This window comes from Rhinatrema bivittatum, chromosome 7, assembly GCF_901001135.1.
Source record: "Rhinatrema bivittatum chromosome 7, aRhiBiv1.1, whole genome shotgun sequence".
NCBI lineage: Eukaryota > Metazoa > Chordata > Amphibia > Gymnophiona > Rhinatrematidae > Rhinatrema > Rhinatrema bivittatum.
The window spans coordinates 273,556,980-273,582,648 of NC_042621.1; the positions used below are offsets into that span (position 1 = coordinate 273,556,980).

At 42.8% G+C, this 25,669-nt stretch overlaps 1 protein-coding gene across 5 annotated transcripts in view; it reads right to left on the minus strand.

The window, feature by feature from the left end:
• SLF2 (SMC5-SMC6 complex localization factor 2) overlaps nt 1–25,669 on the minus strand; it is a 226,523-nt gene that overhangs the window by 190,767 nt on the left and 10,087 nt on the right. Inside the window, exons 1-2 of one of the 5 annotated variants that reach the window (XM_029610260.1) lie at nt 14,177–14,269; nt 1,136–1,179 (exon numbers count right to left, since the gene is read on the minus strand). In XM_029610260.1, coding sequence (XP_029466120.1) covers nt 1,136–1,179; nt 14,177–14,214 — 82 coding nt within the window. In that variant the 5' untranslated portion in view covers nt 14,215–14,269. Of the gene's footprint in view, nt 1–1,135; nt 1,180–12,929; nt 13,109–13,861; nt 14,088–14,176; nt 14,270–25,669 lie in introns of those variants that run through there. The other 4 variants (XM_029610262.1, XM_029610259.1, XM_029610264.1 and 1 more) reach the window with 4 other exon arrangements.

Below are 25,669 nucleotides of genomic sequence, written 5' to 3' on the forward strand. Positions count from 1 at the left end.
ATAGGAAAGGCAGGATAGAGGAGATATGAGAAACATTTAAATACCTGCTATTCACAGTAGGTAGGCTTCTTGCAACAGAAAGGAAGAACTAGAGCAAGGGATCATGAAAGTAGATTCAGGAGTAATCTAAGAAAATTTTTCTTTAGAGTGTGGAGGATAAAAACCAGCCTCCCAGTGAAGGCAGTAGAGACTAGGACAGCATCTTAATTCAAGAAGGCATAGGATAAACACAAGGGATCTGAATGAGGAGAGAGCACAAGAGCTAGGTTGCACCATAACTGTATTAAAAAAATAAATAAAATAAATAGATGACAAAATAGTATTGGAACTGAAACCAAATGGGGAGAATATTTCCAGATGAGATATTGTAGATATCTAAAGCCAGCTCTCAGAAACTATTTTACAAATTATGTTTTTTTACTGTATAGAGACAAGAGTCATGCTCTTTAACATTTAGGAAAAGACTAAAAACTTGGCTTTTCAAAAAAGCATTTCCAAGCCTTGAATAAAACCTCCTCTCACTAGCACTAACTCGTATGCAATAATGGAATGTAAACACGAATCAACCAACCTCAAACCCTCTCTCACTAATTCCTGCTGAATATTTATCATACTATTACCATTCACAACTGTCATATTTATTCATTTGATTACCTATGTACCGTTTCATTTTTCACTTGCTATTCTAATGTATCAATAGGCTGAAATGTAAATATTGTGCTGTTCAATTTCTCCCCTTCCATCCCAAGTTTATTTTCCTTGTTTTTTGTAACTTTCCCTCTCCCTTTTTCTGATTCACTGTATTTAAAGTTCAAGGTTCTTATTGAAAATATTGTTTTTTACGTTACGTTATGCTTTACACTCCTTGTTATTTGTAAACCGGGTTGATGTGATGCCTATCATGAAACTCGGTATAACAAAAACAATAAATAAAATAAATAAATGTTAGCCCTTCACTACTCAAATACTCACTGAAGACTGCAGCACAAATAAGATTATCCCTCTGAAATATTTTTGTAGACAGGCTTACCATATTTTGAGCCATTATGTTGGATTTTGGCATGTATTTTGTTTCCAGTAGCTCAAGATCAAATCACATTATCTCATATCCAAGCTAATTCACAAAACTACATACCTGGTTTCTGAGTTGGTCTGAAGTAATTTGTAATTGCCTGATTCCTAATAGAAAAAAGAAAAAAAAAAAAAAGTTAAAGGATCCTTAACTAAATATTCATTTAACTCACTAGCTTTTTCCACAGACAGAATGGTTGGGGAGAGGTCATAACTGCAGCCTTTGTTACAAAACAGAAAAAAAAAACCCCACACACACAAGACACACCTTTACACTTAGCTAAATCACATTAACTAGATAAGAGACCAGAAAATGTAAGGCAATGCATGTTTAGCACTGAAATCTTAGGCGATTATCATTGTATGGCCACAGACTTTACAAGTTTTAGCTCCTGTGGTTATATTGATTTATTCATAATTTGTTTTAGATTTCATTTAATATTCTGGAAAAGCCAATTATTTTATTGGAGAAGAAATACAAGAAGTTAGTTGCAGAGATTTTATTTCTGCATTCTTCCAAGAAGTAAATGTTGATGTTTAGAGATGCATTTCTCTTCTTAAGTTTTTGTGACTGCAACAGCTGTTCACACTTACCCTTGGATTCACGAAGCTGCAATGTTTTATAGTAGGAGGGGTCCCACTATCAGAGGGGTATGTTGCTGTGATAGTGGGCTCCTCCTCTTTAAAAAAAAAAAAAACACATCGCAGCTGAATGGCACGTTCTGTGATTTGTCCAGACATCATGGTACAAAACATGGCAAGCAGAATTTAACATGATAGAAACTTGATAGAATTTAACATGATAGAAACATGATTGGAAACTTGATTAATGTAAAGCTTAAAGATGCGAATTGTTTACATATTCTTTAAAACGGTTAATTGTAAAATCTGTTATTATTTATTTATTTATTTAACATTTTTATATACCGGGCTTCATGCAGGATTGCATATCAGCTCGGTTTACATTATAACTGAACAAGACATGCATGTAGAATGCAAGTTACATAGAACAGGGACTTAAAAACTTGGAACAGAATACATGGGTAAAATAACTTAAAACATAAAGGAAGAATGGGAAACTTAAAATTATCTTTGAATGTGAAGTGTTATGTTTCGGGCTTGATTGAGAGTCTTTGGATGGATTATTTGCCGGTGTGTGGAAGTTGATGTGATTTATTATCATGATTTGAACGCTTGCTCGAAAAGCCAGGTTTTAAGTCTTTTTTTGAAATTGATTGGGCAATGTTCTGTCCGGAGAGAAGAAGGTAGCGAGTTCCAGAAGGATGGACCTGCTGAGGACAAGGCTCGTTTGCTAAGCGAAGTTTTTACGTGTGTTTTTTGGAGAGTGTTTTTATAAGCTGATCTCGTTGGTCTGGATGGTAGATGAAGTAGAAGAGGAAAGTTGAGTTCAAGCGGACTGCCCTTGTATATGGTTTTTTGAATGATAGTTATTAATATATTTATGCTGTTTAATTTTGTATAAACTGTTTTATGTAAAGCCTGTTGCTAAAATTAATGTTGTCTGTAAACCGAGGTGATGTATCATTATACGTACCGCGGTATATAAGAATCTTGAAATAAATAAAAATAAATAAAGATAGCAACCCCAACCTCATGGGACCACCATCGCCTTAAAAGGCCCACTTGACCGCCACCCCAAAACAAAACATGAAGCCATGGCAATGGCCCCAGCCCCCCAGCACACAAGATATGGCCCCAGCCTCCTGATAACAACCCCCCCCCCCCCCAAGTCACAGCCTCAAATCCCTCCACCCCTCAAAAGCACACAGAAGAGGTGCTGACCCCCACCCACTGATCCCTGGACCTTAACCCAGTCACATAGCTGGGGCAAGGTCAGGTCGGCATTTTGGAAAATGGTGCCAACCAGGCCAGGTGCACCCAGCCCCTATGTGGGATCCCTTTCAAGGTTCTGAGGGAGGTTCATGGGGGTGATGGGTTTGGTCTAGCACCTTTGTTTTTGTTTTCAGGGGAGGGGGAGGCATTGGTATCAGGGGCAGAGGCCAGGGCCTGTAGCATGTTGTCCTTTGTTTTTCTTTAGACTGTATGGTACTAATGAGCTGAAAATAATCCAGGATACTCTAAGACAGAGCTTTCCAAACTGTGTGTCGGGACACGTTAGTGTGTCGCCTGCAGTGTGCAGGTGTGTCGCGCAAGCCTGGTCAACTCTGATGCGAGTTTGGGCTTTTTTTTTTCTAGAGATTCACTTTTTTTTTTCAGTTTATGGGTTGCTTATTATTGGGAGATTTTTGCTGTCAATCGTGTTTTTTGGGGGGGCTTGGTGGGTGGAACGAGCCCAGCCATCCTTGCATTGGCTGCTGCTGCCGATGAGGCCTGGCCATGAGGAGTACTGACTGCAAGCAGCAGTGTCTGGTGATCATGGAAGGGAGTGAAGCACTTAACTGGCAACAATCAAAAAGATGAGGTACATGAGTGTGGGGGCCAGACATGTGCTGGGGGGGAGAGAGATGAGTGAGTGGGGGGCAAACGTGCTGGGGGGACAGACATGTGCTTGAGGGGGGAGAGATATGAGTGTGTGGGGGCCAGACATGTCCTGGGGGGAGGAGAGAGATGAGTGTGTGGGGGACAGACAATTTGTTTTATTATTGTTTCTCATAAATTATAACATGAATCTTGGAATATATATTTTTAATATAAATTTAAGGTTTTCATGAGATAGGTTGTGTCGTGAAACATTTTATTTATGTATATATTTAAGGAAACATACATAAATTGTCGAAATATGTTTCGTTCGTTTAACCTTTAACCTCTGGTTTACTAGTAGACTGAATTACCGTGTCGTGAAATTATGTTTGTCTAAAAAGTGTGTCACCAACATGAAAAGTTTGGAAAGCTCTGCTCTAAGAGATCAGGCTGATGAAGGCCTGTGTTTGAACCTTTTGGGAATCAGGCAGCACCAGGATCTTTAGTTGGCCATAACTTAACGAGCTACAGCTGGCTATTATCACAGATATGAGTGCAAATCAGAACCCTGAATAGAGCCAGAAAATGAAGATAAGGAGTTGCATGTGGCAGTGCTCTTTGAATGGCCTACAGACAAAGCGAGCAGCTGCTTTGTGGAAAACCTGAGCTTGTATAGCCTTTCGTGTTGAAGATACTATATTTTCTTTATTTCTTTGTTATTGTACTATTTGCCTTGATTAATTTATGTAATACTTATTGTGATGCTGTGTGCTTATTACAGATATTCACTTTAATGTTGTTCCTTTTTGCTGAGCTTATACCATATTTTGATTATATTTAGTAAACTGAGTTTTGCTTTTATAAGATTGTGTTTTGTGACAAAAGAACAAACCACTCACACCCTGGGTTGAGACGGAGGTCAGTACTGACTCCTGATCAACCTTCAGTTTGCACCTATTTTTGGTTTTTTCTCCTGCCGCTTTAAATGAGAAGCGGGAGCTTCAGGATCTGTGTTAGTGTCCTGGACCTCCCACCTTTCATCTAATGCATTTGAAATAGGTGCAGATATTTCGTCATGGCTGACCACTATCGGTCGGCTGCAATAAACTATTTTCATAAAAATTGGTAATGACCTTCTTTGCATTTGCTTGCATTATTCAGGCATGCAAACTGCAAGCAAATGTGGTCATTGTAATCGGGAACAGTATCTTGGGGGGGGGGGGGGGGGGGGAAAGATGCAAAATATCACATATGTGATATAAAGCTTTAGAGTACTAACACAGCTTGATAACCCAGTTAATTTCCAGTGATACTTTGGCTTAGACATTTAAAATTATTTTAACTACTGCCTCAGCCTAACGGGGTGCAAATCTCAAACCCTTCCATTATCTGAGTGAAGATTAACATCAGGACTTGCTAGAGACAAAGTTCCTGGATGTAATAAATGATTGCTTCATGGAGTGCTTTGGTTCAGGAACTAACAAGAGAGGAAGCTATTTTAGATTTAATTCTTAGTGGAACACAGGATTTGGTGAGAGGTGGTGGTGGGGCCACTTGGCAACAGTGATCATAACATGATCAAATTTAAACTAATAACTGGAAGGGGGACAATAAGTAAATATGCAGCTCTAACACTAAGTTTTAAAAAGGGAAACTATGATAAAATGAGGAAAATAGGAAAAACTGAAAGGTGCAGCTGCAAAGGTTAAAAGTGTTCAACAGGCATGGACATTGTTTAAAAATACAATCCTAGAGGCGCAGTCCATATGTATTCCACACATTAAGAAAGGTGGAAGGAAGGCAAAACGATTACAGTCATGGTTAAAAGGTGAGGTGAAAGAGGCTATTTTAGCCAAAAAAAAAAAAATCCTTCAAAAATTGGAAGCAGAATCCATCTGAAGAAAATAGGATAAAACAAGCATTGTCAAGTTAAGTGTAAAACATTGATAAGACAGGCGAAGAGAGAATTTGAATTGAAGTTGGCCACAGAGGCAAAAACTCATAATAAAAACTTTAAATATATCCGACGCAAGATACCTGTGAGGGAGTCGGTTGGACCATTTGATGACAGAGGGGTTAAAGGGGCTCTTAGGGAAGATAAGGCCATTGCAGAAAGACTAAATGAATTCTTTGCTTCCATGTTTACTAATTAGGATGTTGGGGAGATACCAGTTCCGGAGATGGTTTTCAGGGGTGATAAGTCAGAAGAATTGAAAGAAATCACTGTGAACCTGGAAGATGTAGTAGGCCAGATTGACAAACTAAAGAGTAGCAAATCATCTGGACCGGATGGTATGCATCCTAGGGTTCTGAAGGAAGTAAAAAATGAAATTTCTGATCTATTAGTTCAAATTTGTAACCTATCATTAAAATCATCCATTGTACCTGAAGCATGGAGGATGGCCAATGTAACCCCAATATTTAAAAAAAAGTCTCCAGGGGCGATCCAAGAACATAAGAAATTGCCATGTTGGGTCAGACCAAGGGTCCCATTAAGCCCAGCATCCTGTTTCCAGAGGCCAAACCAGGCCACAAGAACCTGGCAATTACCCAAACACTAAGAAGATCCCATGCTACTGATGCAATTAATAGCAGTGGCTATTCCCTAAGTAAACTTGATTAATAGCCGTTAATGGACTTCTCCTCCAAGAACTTATCCAAACCTTTTTTTAACCCAGCTACACTAACTGCACTAACCACATCCTCTGGCAACAAATTCCAGAGCTTTATTATGCATTAAGTGAAAAAGAATTTTCTCCAATTAGTCTTAAATGTGCTACTTGCTAGCGGCAATTGGACACCGTAATCCTCCGATTTCTGGTCCCAGCAGGAGAGGAGAGCTCGCTGTAAAGGACGCATATGAGCAAAGGCCCACGGCACCATTTCCAGAGTAGAAACCATATGTCCAATGACTTGTAAATAATCCCAGGCCGTAGGTAACGGTAGAGCTAGCAAGGTCTGCACCTGAAACATCAGGTTCTCTAGTCGCTGCTGCGTGAGGAATACTTTGCCCTCCAAGGTATCGAAGCGCGCCCCCAAAAATTCCAACTGTTGACTCGGGACCAACTGGCTCTTCGCAAAGTTGATTACCCAACCTAGCGATTGAAGTTGCTGCACCACCGACTGGACTGCTCGCCGGCACGCCTCTTCTGACTTCGCCCGGATGAGCCAATAGTCCAAATAGGGATGCACCAGAATTCCTTGACGTCGCAGATAGGCTGCAACTACGACGAGAACCTTGGTAGATACCCTTGGGGCCGTGGCTAGCCCAAACGGAAGGGCGCAAAACTGGAAGTGCTCCCCCAGAACCGTGAATCTGAGGTACCTCTGGTGACGTTCTCTGATCCCGATATGAAGATACGCCTCGGCCAGATCCAAAGAAGCCAAAAATTCTCCCTTGTGGACGGCCGCAATAACAGACCTTAGCATTTCCATCCGAAACCGGGGAACTCGCAAAGCCTTGTTCACTTTTTTTAAATCCAAAACTGGGCGAAACGTACCTTCCTTCTTTGGGACCAGGAAGTATATGGAATACCTGCCTGTTCTGGTCTCCTCCGGAGGAACCGGCAATATCGCTCCCAGAGTCCGCAACCTGTGCACCGTGTGGGCGATAACCTGCCGCTTCTCCCGAGGACCGCAGGGAGAGACCATAAAAAGATCCCGGAGGGGCCGAGCAAACTCCAACTCGTAGCCGTAACGAACTACATCGAGAACCCACTGATCCGACGTGACCTTGACCCATTCCTCCCAAAACAGGGACAACCGACCTCCGATGCAGGGGAGGGAGGAATGGGCCTGCGCGCCTTCATTGCGAAGGCTTGCCGGTGGACAAGTTCTGCGAGGATCCCAGACGCTGTGGTCGCCTGCCTCGAAAGGAAGGAGACCAAGGCTGAGACCTGGGAACCTGCTGTTTCTGTGGGAAAGGAGCCCCCCGTCCCATACGGAACCGGCGTTGGCCCCGAAAGCGGGACCGTACATTCCCAAAAGAACGAAACGAACGGGGCTTGTCCTCCGGTAATTTATACACTTTGTTCTCCCCCAAGTCTTTGATGAGCTGATCCAGCTCCTCCCCAAACAGCAACTTTCCCTTGAAGGGAAAAGATGCGAGGCGCGATTTTGATGAGGCATCCGCCGACCAACGCCTAAGCCAGAGCAAACGCCGAGCAGCGACCGCCGATGACAGTGTGGGCCGAGGTTCTCAACAAATCATACAAAGCATCCGCCGTGTAAGCAACCGCTGCCTCCACACAGTCAGCCTGCTCAGCCTCGGCTGGTGGTAGCTCCTGTGTGGTAAGCAATTGTTGAACCCAGCGGAGAGTAGCACGCTGAACCATACTGCTACATGCCGCTGCTCGGACCCCCAACGCCACTATCTCAAAAATGCGCTTTAGCAGCACCTCTAACTTCCGATCTTGGAGATCTTTCAAAGCTACCCCTCCCGTGACAGGTATGGTAGTGTGCTTAACTACAGCCGTCACTGCAGAATCCACGGAAGGGACCTTAAAAATATCCAAAGAATCTGCAGGCAGGGGATATAATTTATTCCTTGCCCTGCTGACTCTCAGTGATGCCTCCGGCACCTCCCACTCTTTGGATACTAGCTGCAAGACCTTGGCATGTAAGGGAAAAGTCTGTGGTGGGGGCCCTTAAACCTGCCATAGCTATGTCCCCTGTGGAAGTGTCAGTGTCCTGCTGTGGCGCTGGGATCTCTAACTCCTTCAAAACATGAAGGATCAAAAAGTTAAGCTCGTCTTTGCTAAACAGGCGCAGAATCTGGGGGTCATCGCCTTCGAGCGCACCCTGAGCATCAGAGACCTCTGTCCCCGTGCCATCCGGAGACCCTGTGCCATCCGGAGACCCCTGGGTGAGATCCGGAGCTCCCGGACCCCCCTTTCCTCCTAGTGAATAAAGTCTGGTTGCATCCGAACCCCCTGCTTTGTCCTGAGACCCAGACCTGCCCCGCTCCGGAGAGACTCTGGGAACCTTAGGGGGAGGGGGTTCATCCAGCTCCCAACCTGCCTCTGCGTCCAAAAATGCCTGATGCATCAATAGGACAAATTTTGAAGAAAAAGGCACTTTCCTTTTGGAGCCCCCCGCGGGCTGGTCCCGGGGGGGGGGGGGGGGGGAGGGGCCCGAGGAGCGTCCAATTCCGATCCACTGCACAGGCTCAAAGCAGGAGGAGAGAAATGAGAAGAATCCTCCTCCTCCGATGCCGAATCAGCAGGCTGCCGCGTGGTCAAAATGGCCGCCGGCTCCCTAACAGTGGGGGGCGGGGCTGAGGACCGCGCGGCTGCCAGGCTCCCTGATCGCTCCAAAGAGGGACGAAAAGCTGTGCTGCGGGCAACGCTCGGCCCCCGGGAGGGTCCCTCGCCCCCGGGAATGCAATGGGAGCAGAGACCCTCCCTGGAGAGTCGCGCCCCCGCCTTGCTACAGGCCGTGCAGGCCGAAGCTCGGGGCATCCTGAGGCTGCAAACGTGAGTATCTGGCTGGGAGCAGCAAATTCGCGCCAAAAAAGTAGCAGTGGGAAAAATTTGCCGGGTGAAGAAACCACACCCCCTCCGGAGTCCCTGGTCAGCGAGGCAGGCTAGGGCTACAACGGACCGCAGCCTGTTTCCAACAGGACTTACGGGTCCTCACACTGAATTTAAAATAGTTTTTTTTGTTTCGTTTTTTTTTTAAAACAGAAGCCCTCTTCAGGAGAGAAACCTGGAATAAAGCAGGAATAGACGGGGGAGGGTGACCGGACCACTGGTAGACTTTCCCCCCGACCAAAGGGACACCAACCGGGAAAATAAAGAAGAGCAAAGCTCTCTCAGCCTGCCTGTATGCTACAGGGAATAACACGCTGCGCTGAAAACAGGGAAAGAATAAACAAACTAAAACAGTCCCACTTTTTTTTTTTTTTTTTTAAACTAAACAGAGAAATAACTAATCGATCTAGACAGTATAAATCAATAAATTAATAAATGACACCTGAAAAGAGTTTTTGTGTCAGGATAGACAGGACTGCAGGTTATGTCTCTCAATCTGCTGGTCAGAGGAAATACTGAAGGATGGCAGGTGGCACACCAGTATATCTAGGGGGTGCGTTCAGTTTTTCTCTCTGACTCCATCTGCTGGAGGGGAGGCATAACCCAGCAGTCTGGACTGATCCTGGTACGTACAGGGAAAAGAATTTTCTCCAATTTGTCTTAAATGTGCTACTTGCTAACTTCATGGAATGACCCCCTAGTCCTATTATTCAAAAAAGTGTAAATAACCGAGTCACATCTACTCGTTCAAGACCTCTCATGATCTTAAAGACCTCTATCATATCCCCCTCAGCCGTCTCTTATCCAAACTGACCATGACTTTTTACTTTTCCTAGAAGCCTCTCATGAGGAACTTTGTCAAACGCCTTCTGAAAATCCAAGTACACTATATCTACATGTTTAACTCCTTCAAAGAAGTGAAGCAGATTTGTGAGGCAAGACTTGCCTTGGGTAAAGCCATGCTGACTTTGTTCCATTAAACCATGTCTTTCTATATGTTCTGTGATTTTCATGTTTAGAATACTTTCCACTATTTTTCCTGGCACTGAAGTCAGGTTAACCGGTCTGCAGTTTCCCAGATCACCCCTGGAGCCCTTTTTAAATATTGGGGTTACATTGGCCACCCTCCATACTTCAGGTACAATGGATGATTTTAATGATAGGTTACACATTTTTACTAATAGGTCTGAAATTTCATTTTTTAGTTCCTTCAGAACTCTGGGGTGTATACCATCCGGTCCAGGTGATTTACTACTCTTCAGTTTGTCAATCAGGCCTACCACATCTTCTAGGTTCACCGTGATTTGATTCAGTCCATCTGAATCATTACCCATGAAAACCTTATCCATTACTGGTACCTCCCCAACATCCTCTTCAGGAAACACCGAAGCAAAGAAATCATTTAATCTTTCCGCAATGGCCTTATCTTCTCTTAAGTGCCCCTTCAATCCCTCGATCATCTAACTGTCCAACTGACTCCCTCACAGGCTTTCTGCTTCGGATATATTTTTAAAAGTTTTTACTGTGAGTTTTTGCCTCTACGGCCAACTTCTTTTCAAATTCTCTGTCTGTCTTATCAATGTCTTACATTTAACTTGCCAACGCTTATGCATTATCCTACTTTCAATTGTTGAATGAAGATCTTTTGGCTAAAATAGCTTCTTTCACCTCCCCTTTTAACCATGCCGGTAATCATTTTGCCTTCTTTCCACCTTTCTTAATGTGTGAAATACATCTGAACTGTGCTTCTAGGATGGTGAGGTTTGGGTTTTTTTTGGTGTTTTTTTGTTTTTTTTTTTTAACAATGACCACGCCTCTTGCACACTTTTTACTTTTGTAGCTGCTCCTTTCCGTTTTTTTTTTTTTTTAACAATTTCTCATTTTATCAAAATTTCCCTTTTGAAAGTTTAGCACAAGAGCCGTGGATTTGCTTACTGTCCCCCTTCCAGTCAATTCAAATTTGATCATATTATGATCACTATTGCCAAGCGGCCCCACCACTGTTACCTCTCTCACAAAATCCTGTGCTCCACTGAGAATTAGATCTAAAATTGCTCCTCTCTCGGTTCCTGAACCAATTGCTCCATTAAAATGCCATTTATTTCATCCAGGAACTTTGTATCGCTAGCATGTACTGATGATACATTTACCCATTCAATATTGGAGTAATTGGAGTCTCCCATTATTAACTAATACTTTTTGTAAATGGCAAACAGTTTAAATATTATTAAAAATGTGAACATTTGATTTAAAAAATTTACTTTTTGCCTAGTGAGAGATATGGGTGCATAGGGAAAGGGATAGTCAGAAGAGTAAATAGATATTGCCCCTCTTTTTGTACATTGCTTAACCTGAATCTAAGTGAAATACAAAAAAAAAAAAAATCATAAAAAATTCAAAATGCACAGAAGAAAATACATAAATCACTACATCAAAATTTACATCCTGCTCTGGTCATCATTGAACTTCCTGACAAAATTAATAGTAAGCCTGCTTAAACAAAAATGTCTTTAACAGACTTAAGTTCTCAAGCTTTCTGACAAGCACAATACCGCAGTAAAGTGTTCCAGAAGATCAGGGCTCCAAATGAAGAGGCACAGTCCCTTGTGGTACTGATTGAATATCCAGAAGAGTTCTCTGTGAGGACCTTAACTGGAGAGGGGGCAGTACACATGTGACTCCATTTGGAGAACTGGCTACAGTTCTGGAAACTGCACATTCAAAATGATATAAAACAGGATGGACTCAGTCTAGAGGGTGGCTACTAAAACGGATTTTCATCGTAAAACATATAGGGACAGACTTAAAGATCTAAACTTGTATCCCCTAGAGAGGAAAGGCAAGCGAAGGGAGATATGACAGACATTTAAATACCTCAGGCATATCAATGCACAGGAAAGGAGACTGGAACGAGGGATCATGGGATGAGAATAAAAGGGGGATGGAGGTGATATCTAAGGAAATATTTCTTTACAGAAAGGGTGGTAGATACATAGAGCAGCCTCCCAGTGGAGATGGTAAAGACAAGGGCAGTATCTGAATTTAAGAGAGCATGGGACAAGCACAGTGGGATCTCTGCAGGAGTGTTAGGGATTGTGGAGCTGAGCAATTGTGTGGATGAGCAGACTAGATAGAAATATGACAGCAGACGAGTCCATACAGTTTGTGTTTCTATGCACTATATCAGCAATTTTTTCAAAATTGTATCGCTGGCCACAGAATCTAAAAAGATCTGCCACATCAAACCAAGCTTGCTATCCAGTCTCTAGCTAGCATGCCTAAGCAGAGATGCTATAACATACTTTCTAAAGTCAGAAACACTACTAGTTTGTCGTGAAAAGAAAGTCTGAAAGCATAAATATCATTAAAAATACGACAACTGAGTCTTGCTGCAGTTTCCTTAAGGACAATAATAAGTCAAGATGTCCTCACCGGGGGGGGGGGGGGGGGGGAAGACACTCGAGCAACTACAAAACTAGTACCAGTTATTGTGAGAACATGGGTAAGTCTGTCACCATACCTATTGTATTTCCCACCCCACGGTTGGGAAATACAATAGGCCAGACTGCTTTCACAAGGTAAACAGCTTAAAAAAAACAAACATAACTAAACCCTATAATAAACTATGAAGGAAGGGGTTTGTACGTGAAAACCATAACGCTTCATAGCACTTGTAGCCCAAGCAACACCTCTAGCTCTGTCCTTCCTTATATTCTCGCCACTTCTGTTCACTGGCATCCCTTTCTTATCCCATCCATAGGCCTATTCCTCTTTCATTCTCCACACAACATCACCAAACCCTTCGTTGCCGTGAAAGATAACGGGAGGCGGATTGAGGGGGGGGGGGGGGTTTGTTTTGGTTGGGGTTTTTTGTTTTTAAAATACCCGACCCTGAAGCTCTCCTCTCTGTTTCCGCTGCTGCGTTTCTTGGGGAGAAAAAGAAGCGAGAAGCGCGAGCTCACAGAGGGCTGAGTCATTGGTGCAGCATTACCGCGGCACCAGCCCGGTTCTTTGTAAAATGGCGCCGAAATCCCAGGGCAGGACCCGCATCACTGATCGGCAGGAACGGGCAATCGACCCAGACCGCATCGATGTAAGAGCACAGAACCGCCGATTCCCCCTGCCCGGCCCCTTTCACACCTTTGTTAGCCAATCACTAATGAGCTGCACACTGTGCATAATTTTATATCGTAACTCTATATATATCGTAACTCTATACATGCAGGTGCTTCGGAAGTCCCTTCTGCAGATATTTCCTAAAATTACGGATTACTTGGAACCCATTAAATTAAGCCAGTTTTTGAATGGTAATCGGAGGGGGCTTGTTGGGACACAGATGGTTAAGACTACCAACACTGATACTTCGAAAGAAAGTACAAATGCCATACAAATTCCCAATTTATCAGAGGGACTTTACAAATCCAGCTCTAAGCTAAGTAGCGCCCTGTGTGAAAAATTAAAATTAGCACCCCACCCCCCCCTAGGCAGCAGCTCCGGTACAGCACTCCTTTCTTTGGCAACGGTAGTGTTTGGAGCACAGAACACGTTGTTTTTCCTCTCCACACTTCCTTCGCTCTCTTCTAGCACCAGTACTCCCTTCTCCAGGCTCTCTTTCTCCCTACCTACAGTACACAGCATTTCCTCCTCATCTAATCAGATTCGGATGGATTTTATTAGCATAACAGTTTCACAGGTGCCAAAGCAAGATACCGAATAAATAAAAAACAACAATAGAAGGGGGAGGGAGTTTCCTACCTAATAGCATCCTCCTCTTTTTCTCATCTCTCCTCCTCCTTGAAGGCTTATCTTTCACTTACCGCAGACAGAAATCTCCTTTTTTTCTATTCAGTGTTTCCCAGTCCCCTGCTTGCAGAATTACGGGAGGGAGAGGACAACAGTGCCCCCTTAAGCACGGCGCCCCGTGCTGTCGCAAAGGTCACACACCCCAAAAACCACCCCTGCTGATTTAAAGCTATTCTACCTGTAACAAAAAAAAGAATTAACTCCCACAAACAACAAAAAAAAACTATATGTTAACAGAACAACTTTTCAATAAGCATTAACTGTAAGCTAGTACATGCCTAAACTCTTATGCCCCCCTATTAGTTTTACTTATCAAACCAGAAACCTACCGAGGAAGGAGCAATAATACCAAGAAGTCCATGAGCATGTGCCAATTTAGTGGAAGTCATAATCAGTTCAATTTGTAAGAGCAATGCCCTAGAACACAAATCAGCTGCTGGTCGACAGCCTTCTTTTTGTGTGCAATTCTTCAGAGTTGTTCAGCTGAGAGAAAAAGTTTGGGGGCTTTATAGCAAAACAGCAGCAAGAATACACAAGAAGAACTTGTCCACTCTTTGAAAAATAAAACACTAAATTAGTTTGCATACAAATATTCATAATAGTTACCCCTCTAAAACACTGCCCCCTTATCTTTGTTCATCTTCAGATTTCCATTTGAAGATACATCCTCAGACAGGGAAGTTCACGGTCTTTTTTAACTTATAGAATTAAATTAATGTGTTCTTTCTATATAAACAATCTAATTATGCAGGACCAGGTAATGAAAGACAAATATTAAAAAAAAAAAGAAGACCAGATTGCTAAAACTAATTTGCTTTAATCAAATCCAGTCAATCAATTTCTGTTACTTGCCTCGCCAAACCACAAAATGAGGGTACACCTGTAAAATCATGTAAATTAAACATTAATCAAAAACTGATGGCTTCAATCACTTCCCTCCTAACCTACTGAGCCTCAGGATTTATAAATTGGGTTTCTCTTACTATGGAAGCTTTTGAGAAAGTTCCTTAAGAAAGGTAAGAGTTTGTTTTTATACTATTGGGGTTTTTATGCTGGGAAATATTGGTTGTGCTTATTAGAAGAAAACCTATCTAGGAATGTTGTGAGGTTATATGTTTTTTTTGTTCTTTTTAAACACTTCTTTAAAACAGAGAAATGATGGCAGAAAAGGACTAAATAGTCTAGCCAGTATGCCCAGTAAGCTTATGGTAGCATCTGCTACCCATTGTCATCTGTAGAGCTTCTTAATTCTTAGTATCCTCCATTTTTTTTTCTTTGCTCTCATTTGTTTTTGTCACTTACAGATATAGTAAGCTTATCAATGTTTTAAAAATATCTGATTATAGGCTAAAACTATTTTTTTTTGTGGCTTGTTGAATTGTTATAGGATTTGAACAATCTTTGGCAACAGCCACAAGTTTTATTTTAGACTTGTTTAACTTACTGTCATAAACCTGGTCCTAGTGCAACTTAAAGCATATTTTATGCCAGTAGTGATATACTCCCGGCAAGAGGAAGTGTGAAAAATAGGATTTGCATTCACAAAAAAGAGGGGCATAGCTTGCTTGTTATGGCGGTTACTACCCCAAACCAAACAATGCTGGATATTTCATTTTCACTGCATATCCAGCATAGATCATGCCTTCAATGGCAGGGGGGAATGAAGAATAGATGACTTATATTCAGACAACAACCAACAAGGACTGAATTACATTATCTGGATAAGCAGGGGTGTAGCTTGCTTGTTACTACCCCAAATCAATTAAGCACGATATTTCACTTAGAATACATATCCAGCGCAGCTCACTGCTTCAAAGGCAGGGGGGCATGAAGTAAAGTGGAATTATACTCTGACAACCAACAAGGACTGAATTGCACAGGCTGGGTAAACAAGTGTGGGAGTAGCTTGCTTACTGAGGCAATTACTACCCCTAACCGCTTAAGCTAGATACTTCACTTAGATGCAGCTCCAGCACTATTCTCTACAGCAATTGTGGGGGTGGAAGTGAAATAGAACCAAAAAGTTACTAAGGGCCAAGAGTAACAGATAAGTATGAGAAAAAAAAGTGTGAAAACTTGCTGGGCAGACTGGATGGGCTGTTTGGTGTTCTGCTGTCATTTCTATGTTTCTCTTTAAAATAAGTATATGCCATTTTCTGTTCTATGTTACTAGTGTCTGGAAACCACAAGGCATATGAATCTACTTTTGCTATAAAAAAACACAAGCTAAATGTCTTGGATTTTGTATCTGCAACAATGAGAGTATTCTCTAGTTTATCTGCTCATACTTCAGCTATTTTTTTTCCCAGAGCTGTCTGCCTAAATGGAGATCTTTCCCTAGTCCTGATGAACAATGGCAAACTTGACACCTGCAGATTTGCAAGAATCTGTGTGGAGGCAAGGCTCCTTTTACAGACACATTTTGTAACAGATTTAGTACATCCACAGAAAGAGATGACTCTAGAGAGAATGGGTAATATACAACTACATAGGCTTCCTAAGTAGGAACTCTTGTTTTCAGTTTTGATTTTATTTTGCCTGGGCATTTCAATCTGATAAGAGAATCAGACTTCCATTTTTTTTCTCCTATTATAAACACATTTTTATATTTTATTTTTTTTTATTAGCTTGAAATTCCCAGGATAGAGTCAAAACTAAACAAAGGTCTCTATTTATAAGCCAGACAAGGTTATAAAGAGAAACTGGAGAGATGGTGCCTTAGTCTAGTCAATCTCTAATCATGACTTTCTCCCTTAGACACAGGGGTCGGGAACCCATGGCTCGCGAGCCAGATATGGCTCTTTTGAGGGCTGCATCTGGCTTGCAGACAAGTGTCGCCACAGTTTCCGGTCCCCCGCTGACCCAGCTGCTCCCCAGTCCTCCACCGCCCGGGCTTAAAATGCTGTCAGCCCGGGCGGAACGCGGCAGGACAGCTGGAGTCAGCGGCACCGGCATGCTCTCTTCTTCCCGCCCCCCCCGTGGCCCGGAAGAGGAAGTGGAGCGTATCGGGTGCGTGCGCGGCAAGAAGAGGCCACGCTAGTGCGCTCGGCATCGGCCCGAAAAAAAGAAGACTGCAGCGCGGCTCGGAGGAAAATGAGGTTCAACCGCGGCCGATGGGACTCCGCCTCCGCGAGGGCTGAAAATGAAGAGGTTAGCGTTGGGAGGAGGCTGCTGCTGCGAGTTCCCGGGGTGGGGATGGGGGTGAGAGTGAATGAGCGAGCAAACACACATGCTTGCTCGCTCATTCACTCTCTCTCTCCCCCCCCCCCACCCCGGGAACTCGCGGCAGCAGCAGCCTCCTCCCAACGCTAACCTCTTCATTTTCAGCCCTGGCGGAGGCGGTGTCCCATCGGCCGCGGTTGAACCTCTTCATTTTCCTCCGAGCCGCGCTGCAGTCTTCTTTTCTTCGGGCTGATGCCGAGCGCACTAGCGTGGCCTCTTCTTGCCGCGCACCCACCCGATACTCTCCACTTCCTCTTCCGGGCCACGGGGGGGGGGGGCCTGTGTGTGTGTGAGAGATTGCATGTATGTGAACGATTGAGAGCCTGTATATGTGAAAGAGTATGTCTGTGATTGAGTTTACCATTGGGAACCTGTATGTGTAAGTTTGTGATTGAAAACCTGTTTGTGTGAAAGAGTATGTGTGTATGATTGAGATCCTTTGTGTGTGAGAGAAATCACGTGTATGTATGATTAAGAGCCTGTGTGTATAAGTAAGAGAGAGATCATGTGTGTCTGTGTGTGACTGAGAGCTGATTTAGGTGAAGGGAGCATGTGAGTATGTGATTGAGAGCCTGTGTGTAAATGAGAGAAAGAGAGGACATGTTTGTAAGCATGTGAATGAGAGTCTGTGTGTGAGAGAAAAAGACAGCATGTATTTATGTGATTGAAAGCCTGTGTGTGTGTAAGCGTGAAAAGATAGACAGCATGTGTGTAAATGTGTAATTAAGAGCCTATATAAGTGAGAGAGAAAAAGCATGTGTACATGTGAGTGACTGAGAGCATGTGTGTATAGGTGTGAAATTGAGAGCCAGTGTGAGAGAGAGCGCTGGTATGTGACTGAGAGAGGAGAAAGTTCCAAGCAAACCACCCCACCTCCTGCTAATTAGAACAATCTCAGGACACCTGGATATCAAATGTTCCCAGGTATGCAGAGCAAAAACATTTTTGTATCCTTATTATTTTTCATTACTGGGTCTTTGTGTCTGCTATTTTGAAATATTTTGTTGGTATCTGGAAATGTTTTATGAGTTTTTAATTATTGGATATTCCACTCATCAGCTGTTTCGAAATATGTTCTTTTTGTTAGTACAGTTTTACTGCTGATGATTTTATATTTCTTGATTTGTTTTATAAGGATGTGTGATGTTTCTTTTTTCCTTTGTTACACTGCATACAGAGACTCTGGCTTGTTGCAGTTTCCAATTCAGTTTTTTCTGCATGCTTCTAGTTATGCGTTTTGGTCTCTTTATTCTATGTTAGGTGAGGGACAGCACGTGATTCAGGTGAGGTTTTCTGCTGGCGTGTAGTTTCTGTGTAGGGCTCTATAGCAGCCTGACTTGGTCCGTTTTCCTAATAGGAGATGTATTGGTGTCTTAAGGCCTGGTGTAATATTTTCAGAGACTTATTGTACTTTAAAAGTGTGATCTTACATAAAATGCACACATTTACTTGTATTTAGTTTTAAACATATTGTATGGCTCTCATGGAATTACATTTTAAAATATGTGGCGTTTATGGCTCTCTCAGCCAAAAAGGTTCCTGACCCCTGCTCTATATATTGTGATAATTGGCTAAATTCAGTACTTTATTATGCTTTAGCTACCCAAGATGTTTCCTTAATTTGAAAATGAGCAGTTTATTTAAATGGCATAAAAACAAGGTATATTAGCACTAGGACAGGGGTTTGGGATAACACTAGCTATACCATGCTAGGTCAAGCAGTAGTCCAATGAGCTCAGCATTCTATTTCAGATAGTGGCTACTCCTGGTCACCTGAAAGCATGGGGCAAATCTTAATATGAAAGACTTGTATTGCTCTTATCAAGAATGTAAAGGTGGAGAAACCAATATCTGGCTAACACTTTATAGACTTATCCTCTAGAATTTTTTTTTAAACTTATTTACTACTAGCCTTAACCACACTTTTTGGTAACAGGTTCCACATCTTAATTAGTATATTTTTCATTAAACATCTCAATGTTTTAAGTCTGCTACCTACCTTCAGGAAGTGCACCTTAGTGCCATCTGCTAGTGTTAAATAATCTGGTTGATACCACACAACTTTATAAACCTCTCTCATATTCGCTCTTACCTATTACTCTGCAATGCTGAAGAACAGACCCCCACCTCCATCTGCAGATTGTTACCACAGGAAATCAAATTCCTAGGTTGGAGCAGGAATTAAAATTCCCACAGTAGAGAGGGCTGAGCAGCTGGAGAAGAGCTTACCTCCCACCAACAGCCTGCTGCAGTTCTCAGCTCTACCTGAGCTAATCTTAGTTTGCCTTCTTCACTGGCTAGCCACTGATTAGTTCTTTTGCTTTCAAACGATAGTGAGAGGACCAACCCTTGTTCTGAACAAGAATTGGGGACAGGACTAATCAGTGGCAAGCCAGTGAAGTGAGTAAATTAATATTAGCACAGCGCTGAAAGCTGCTGTAGGTGGGAGGTTAGTATTTTTCTCCAGCTAAATGTAGGGCTGTAGGAGGGAATGGAGGTGCCCTGGCTCCTATTTCTCAATACTGAGAGGGAGGAGGGTTTATGCTCAGCCGGCTCTTGGGGCCCAAAGTTTAACTTTGGGGAGGGGAGTACTCTCTGCTGCTGATCTTAACTTGGGGGGTGGGGGGGTCATAGCTCAGCCCCTGCTCTAGCACATGGACTGCTAGATTTTTCTGCATAACTTTCAGTTTTGAGTCTGCACATGCCCTCCCCCAAGTGAAAAAATAAATTCACTCATGGGTTTTTTTGCATGCCATTAGCATATGCATCCAGTAGGGCTCTAGGTTTTTAATCATGCACACAAAATTAAAACCCATGCTAAAACTTTAAATTCCAATTTTAGTGTAAGTGTATTACATCTGCCTCAAAAGGGGAAGAGGTCCGACATGAGCCCATCCCAGTGGGCAGGTTTCTCTATATACAAGTGCAGGAGAAAGGTGATTCTGGCCATGTGGACAGCTGGCTTTTACCTGGACTGCCAGAGCTCCTTCATTGCTACTGTTCCCAATACTCTGAATGAGCCACATCAGCACTCAGTAAATGCTTTCCCCATTTCACCTAGCCTGGAAGGACTGAGAAAGATGGCGGTGCTCTTGGGCTATCCTGTACCTTGCATACTGCCCATTCCCCAAACTCCAGGGCTCATGCTGTACCCAAGAGCAAGCATGATTATACCTGTTCTCAGACAGGAACTCCTACAGGCTTATGAGCCACTGTTGCTGTGAGATGCTGCTGGTCTGAATCTGAGCAGCAGGCAGTGGGGACTTCTCTGAAAGCACACCAGTGTGCCATGATGCAAACACTCAAGGTATGGCTGTACCATGCCTTGATAGAGGCATTATATTCAGATTTTTCTATTCCTTTCTGAATATTCTATTTGACTTTTTTGGCTGCTGCCATACACTAATCTGAAGACTCTGTCCCCAGGGTCTTTCATGGGTGATGGTCCACTGCTAATGTGGATCAGGGTGCTACATATACATATGAATATTTTTCACTATGTACATCACTTTGCACTTGTCCATTAAATTTTACCATTTTAGATGCCTATCATCCTGCAACTCATTTGGCTCAAGGTCTTTAATTTGAATAACTTTATCTGCACCTCACTATTTGCTCCTTTTTTTTAGATAAATTTACAGTGGTCCCAGTACAGATCCCTGGGCCACTATTACATGCCATTGGAGGAAAACAGGAAACAAACGATAGACTATTTGATTAACTAGCTACAATCCACAATAGGACAAGGCCTCCTATCCCAAGCCTCTTGTAACTTCTTGGTGTTCCTTTCATGTGGGACTGAATCAAATGCCTGCTAAAACTCCAGGTACACCACACTGACCAGCTCACCCTTATCAAAGTCTTTTTACATCTTCAGATAGTTAAGGCATAACTTCCCTTTGCCAAAAAAGGTTTACTTTTCCCTCTAAGCCATGCTTATACATATGCCTAACTTTATTTTCTTAATCATAGCTGCTTACAGGGATGATTGTAAGGAATCATCAGGGATGATTGTAAGGAAAGGCATAAATAAGCAGGCATGCACTGGAAAGGCTATAAGATCAAATAGCTCAAAAGAATTAGCCAATCCTTTGCTGCTGGGCAGAGCATCCATAGGACATGGAAGGGAACCCAGGCTTCAGAGGTGCCAGTACTGGGCTATAGGGAAAAACTCACATGCTGGATCTGAAAGGAAGCCTGGACTGCACTGGAAGATTGGGCTTCCAAATGGCAGATAATGAAGCTTAACATGGACAAGTGCAAAGTGATGCATATAGGGAAAAATAACCCTTGCTGTAGTTACACAATGTTAGATTCTGCTTAGGAGCTACCACCCAGGAAAGATATCTAGGTGTCATAGTGGATAATACATTGAAATCATCAGCTCAGTGTGCTACAGCGATCAAAAAAGCAAACAGGAATTATTAGGAAGGGAATGGTTAGTTAATTTATTTATAGAGTTTTATATATCGTCATTCGGCTTTGCCATCACAACGGTTTACAAGTTTCGATGGGTAAGATGTTAAGAGATTAGGATGGGGATTAACATCATATTCATATTGATTAACACGTTTTTTATGGATAGTGTTAGGTTAGTAGATGCATTGACTTACATAGAGCGTTCATTTAAAGCATTATTAAGATTGAGGGGGATAAAATAAACAATGGATGTCATCAAGGTGAGACCACACCTTGAGTACTGTGTACAATTCTGGTCGCCACTTCTCAAAAAGATATAGTTGCACTGGAGAGAGCAGAGAAGGGTGACCAAAATAAAGGGCATGGAACAGCTGCCCTATGAGGAAAGGCTAAATAAGTTAGGGCTGTTCAGTTTGGAGAAGAGACAACTGAGGGGGGATATGATAGTCTACAAAATCATACACATACACTCATACACAAAGCCATTCACAACCAAAACATGCACTGGTTCCCTGAAAATCTCCATCTCCACATCCCAACTAGACCAACCAGAAAGCAGCATCAAGCCAAACTCCTGACACCCTCCCCCCAAAATCATCAAACACACCACAATCAGAGAAAGATCATTCATCATAGCAGGCACCTCCCACTGGAACAAAATGCCACCCCACTTACGCCAGGAACCTTGCCATAAAAGATTCAAACAGAATCTTAAAACCTGGCTCTTCAAACTAGCATACCCTGACTAACCGAGTATCCCAAAGATACGCTCTTTTAGACTGACACGCCTCTATCCCCCTTAATAATTCCCCGACCCCCCCCCCACCCATCTCATCCCTGCCTCCTCATACATCCCTGTTCCCACTCCTACCACCCTCCCCTCCTTCCTCTACCTCTCACTCACCTTTTACACCCTGCCACCCTGTTAATAGTTAAAATTTCCCTTTTCCTATGCTCTCCTTTAGAGTTATTTATTTAACCATCTCTCCTCTCGAGTTATATTTTAACCATTCTTCTCAAGTTGATTTAGTTATTTGTCTCGTTACTATACTTTAAATTATTGTAAAGCTTGTTGCTATGTTACGTTACATTGTGAACCGAGGTGATGTTTCTAACGTGCCCCGGTATATAAAAAATCTTTAAATAAATAAATGAAAGGACTAACAAGTTAATGTAAATCTTATTTACACTCAAATAATAGGACCAGGGGATACAGCATGAAGTTGGCAAGTAGCTCATTTAAAACAAATCGAAGAAAATTCATTGTTACTCAGTGCATAGTTAAGCTCTGGAATTCATTTCCAGAAGATGTTACAGCAGTTAGTGTAACTGGGTTTAAAAATGTCTGGATATTTTCCTGAGGATAAATCCATAAACTATGACACTAAATCAGTAGTAGCTTGTGATCTATCTAATGTTTGGGCACTTGTGTCTTGGACTGGCCACTGTTGGAAGCAGGATACTGGGCTTGATAGACCCTTGATCTGACCTAGTATGGTACATCTTATGTTGTATGTTCTTATGGAGTCCACCTGGGAGCAACAAGGAAAGAGGCCTTCTGCTATGTAGTCTTCTATGCAGTAAGAGGAGCCTACAACAGTGAAGTGCACATGAAGAAGAGTATCTTCAACATCACAAAGGCAGCTTTAGGTACTGGCTGGGAAAAGTGGCTCTCTATAAAAGAAGACTAGATGGCATAAAATATTGGGAAGGAGAAATAATGCAGGATGTAACTGAGAAGGATCAGTTGGAGTCAGCTGTACTGGGGCTCAAGCTGCACAATAGCAGCAAGGCTATGATGCAGGGAATAACCTAAGACAGTAGGGCAAAACTCCATGGCACATCAGAGCAGGGCAGATGGAGTGACTTTGCAAGAGATAGGAAAATACGGTTGGAAGAAGTATGTAGAATCTCTTGAAATCTGTGGTGCTTAGTTGACTACTTGAAGCTAAGCTGTGAGGCATAGCTTACATATGCAGATACTAGGAACTGGATGGCCAGACACCGTCCTAGATGCAGCATGCTCAATTAGCTATACTGGACTTAGTGCTCACTAATGGAGATAATGTCTCTGTCCAGGTTGGCGCCCACCTCAGCACCAGTGATCAAACGATATGGTTTAATATCACAAAAAATATACAGAAAAGAAGCACAAAGACCTGAGTTTTGCAGTTCAAAAACACGGACTTTGAGGAAATGGGGAATTACCTGGAGGAAGAACTAAAAGGCTGGGAGAATGAGATGTGGATCAATCTAAAAGGAGCAATTACCAAGGCAACTAATCTGTTAGAAAAGTAAAGAAAAGCAAAAGAAAAATGAAACCTATCTGGTTCTCAAAGGAGGTAGCTGACAAAATAAAGGCTAAAAGAACAGCGTTCAAGAAATATAAGATCCCAAAGGGAGGAGCACAAAGAAGAATATCTGGTAGAACTGAGGGAGATGAAGAAATTAATCAAGATGGCAAAAAGTCAAGTGGAAGAGAGGATTGCCAAGGAGGTAAAGAGAGGTGACAAAACATTTTTCAGATACCTCAGTGAAAGAAAAGTTCATAGTGGTATAGTGAAATTGAAAGGTGGAAAGGATCAGTGTGGTGAGAGATGAAGAAATGGCAGAAATATTAAATGAATACTTCAGTTCTGTGTTCACTAAAGAGGACCCTGGAGAAGGACCGTTGCTAGTTAACAATCTGGAGGGGAGTAGAGTAGATGTAACTCCATTTACAGTAGAAAATGTATGGGAAGAGCTGGAGAAACTGAAAGTGGACAAAGCCATGGGGCCTGATGAGGTTCATCCCAGGATACTGAGGGAGCTCAGAGATGTGCTGGCAGGTCCGCTCTGTGACCTATTCAATAGATCCCTGGAAATGGGAGTGGTGCCGAGTGATTGGAGAAGAGCGGTGGTGGTCCCGCTTCACAAGAGTGGGAACAGAGAAAGAGGTTGGTAACTACAGACCGGTTAGCCTCACTTCGGTGGTGGGAAAAGTAATGGAGTCACTGTTGAAAGAGAATAGTGAACTATCTACAGTCGGGAGAATTGCTGGACCAGAGGCAGCATGGATTCACCAGGGGAAGATCTGTCCGACAAATGTGAGTGACTTTTTTTTTTTTGTCTGGGTAACCAAGGAATTGGATCAAGGAAGGGCACTCTGTCATCTACTTGGATTTCAGCAAAGCTTTAATACCACACAGGAGACTGGTGAATAAAATGAAAAGCTTAGGAGTGAGTGTCGAGGTGGTGGCCTGGATTGCAAACTGGTTGAAGGCCAGAAAACAATGTGTGATGGTAAATGGAACTCTCTCCGAAGAGAGAGCGGTGTTAAGCGGGGTACCGCAAGGATCTGTATTGGGACCGGTCCTGTTCAATATCTTTGAGCGACATTGCGGACTGGATAGAAGGAAAGGTTTGTCTTTTTGCAGACGACACTAATATCTGCAACAGAGTGGAGAGAATGAGACGGGATTTAAGGAAGCTGGAAGAGTGGTTGAAGATATGGCAGCTGAGATTCAATGCCAAGAAGTGCAGAGTCATGCATATGGGGAGTAGAAATCCGAATGAACTGTATTGATGGGGGGAGAAAGGCTGATGTGCACAGAGCAGGAGAGAGACCTTGGGGTGATAGTGTCTAACGATCTGAAGTTGGCAAAACAATGTGACAAAGCGATAGCTAAAGCCATAAGAATGCTGGGCTGCATAGAGAGGAATATAGAGTAAGAAAAGGGAAGTGATTATCCCCTTGTACAGGTCCTTGGTGAGGCCTCACCTGGAGTACTGTGTTCAGTTCTGGAGACCGTGTCTCCGAAAAGACAGAGACAAGATGGAGGCGGTCCAGAGAAGGGCAACCAAAAAGGTAGAAGGTCTTCATCGAATGACTTATGAGGAGAGATTGAAGAATCTGAATATGTACACCCTTGAGGAAAGGAGGAGCAGAGGTGATATGATACAGACTTTCAGATACTTGAAAGATTTTAATGATCCATCAGAAAAAAATCAGCAGAACCAGGTGTCACTATTTGAAGCTCCAGGGAGGAAGACTCAGAACCAATGTCAGGAAGTATTTCTTCAGAGTGGGTGGTGGATGCTTGGAATGCCCTTCCGAAGGAAGTGGTGAAGACCAGAACTGTGAAGGACTTCAAAGGGGTGTGGTATAAAGTCTAGAGGACATGAATGAATGTGGAAAAAAG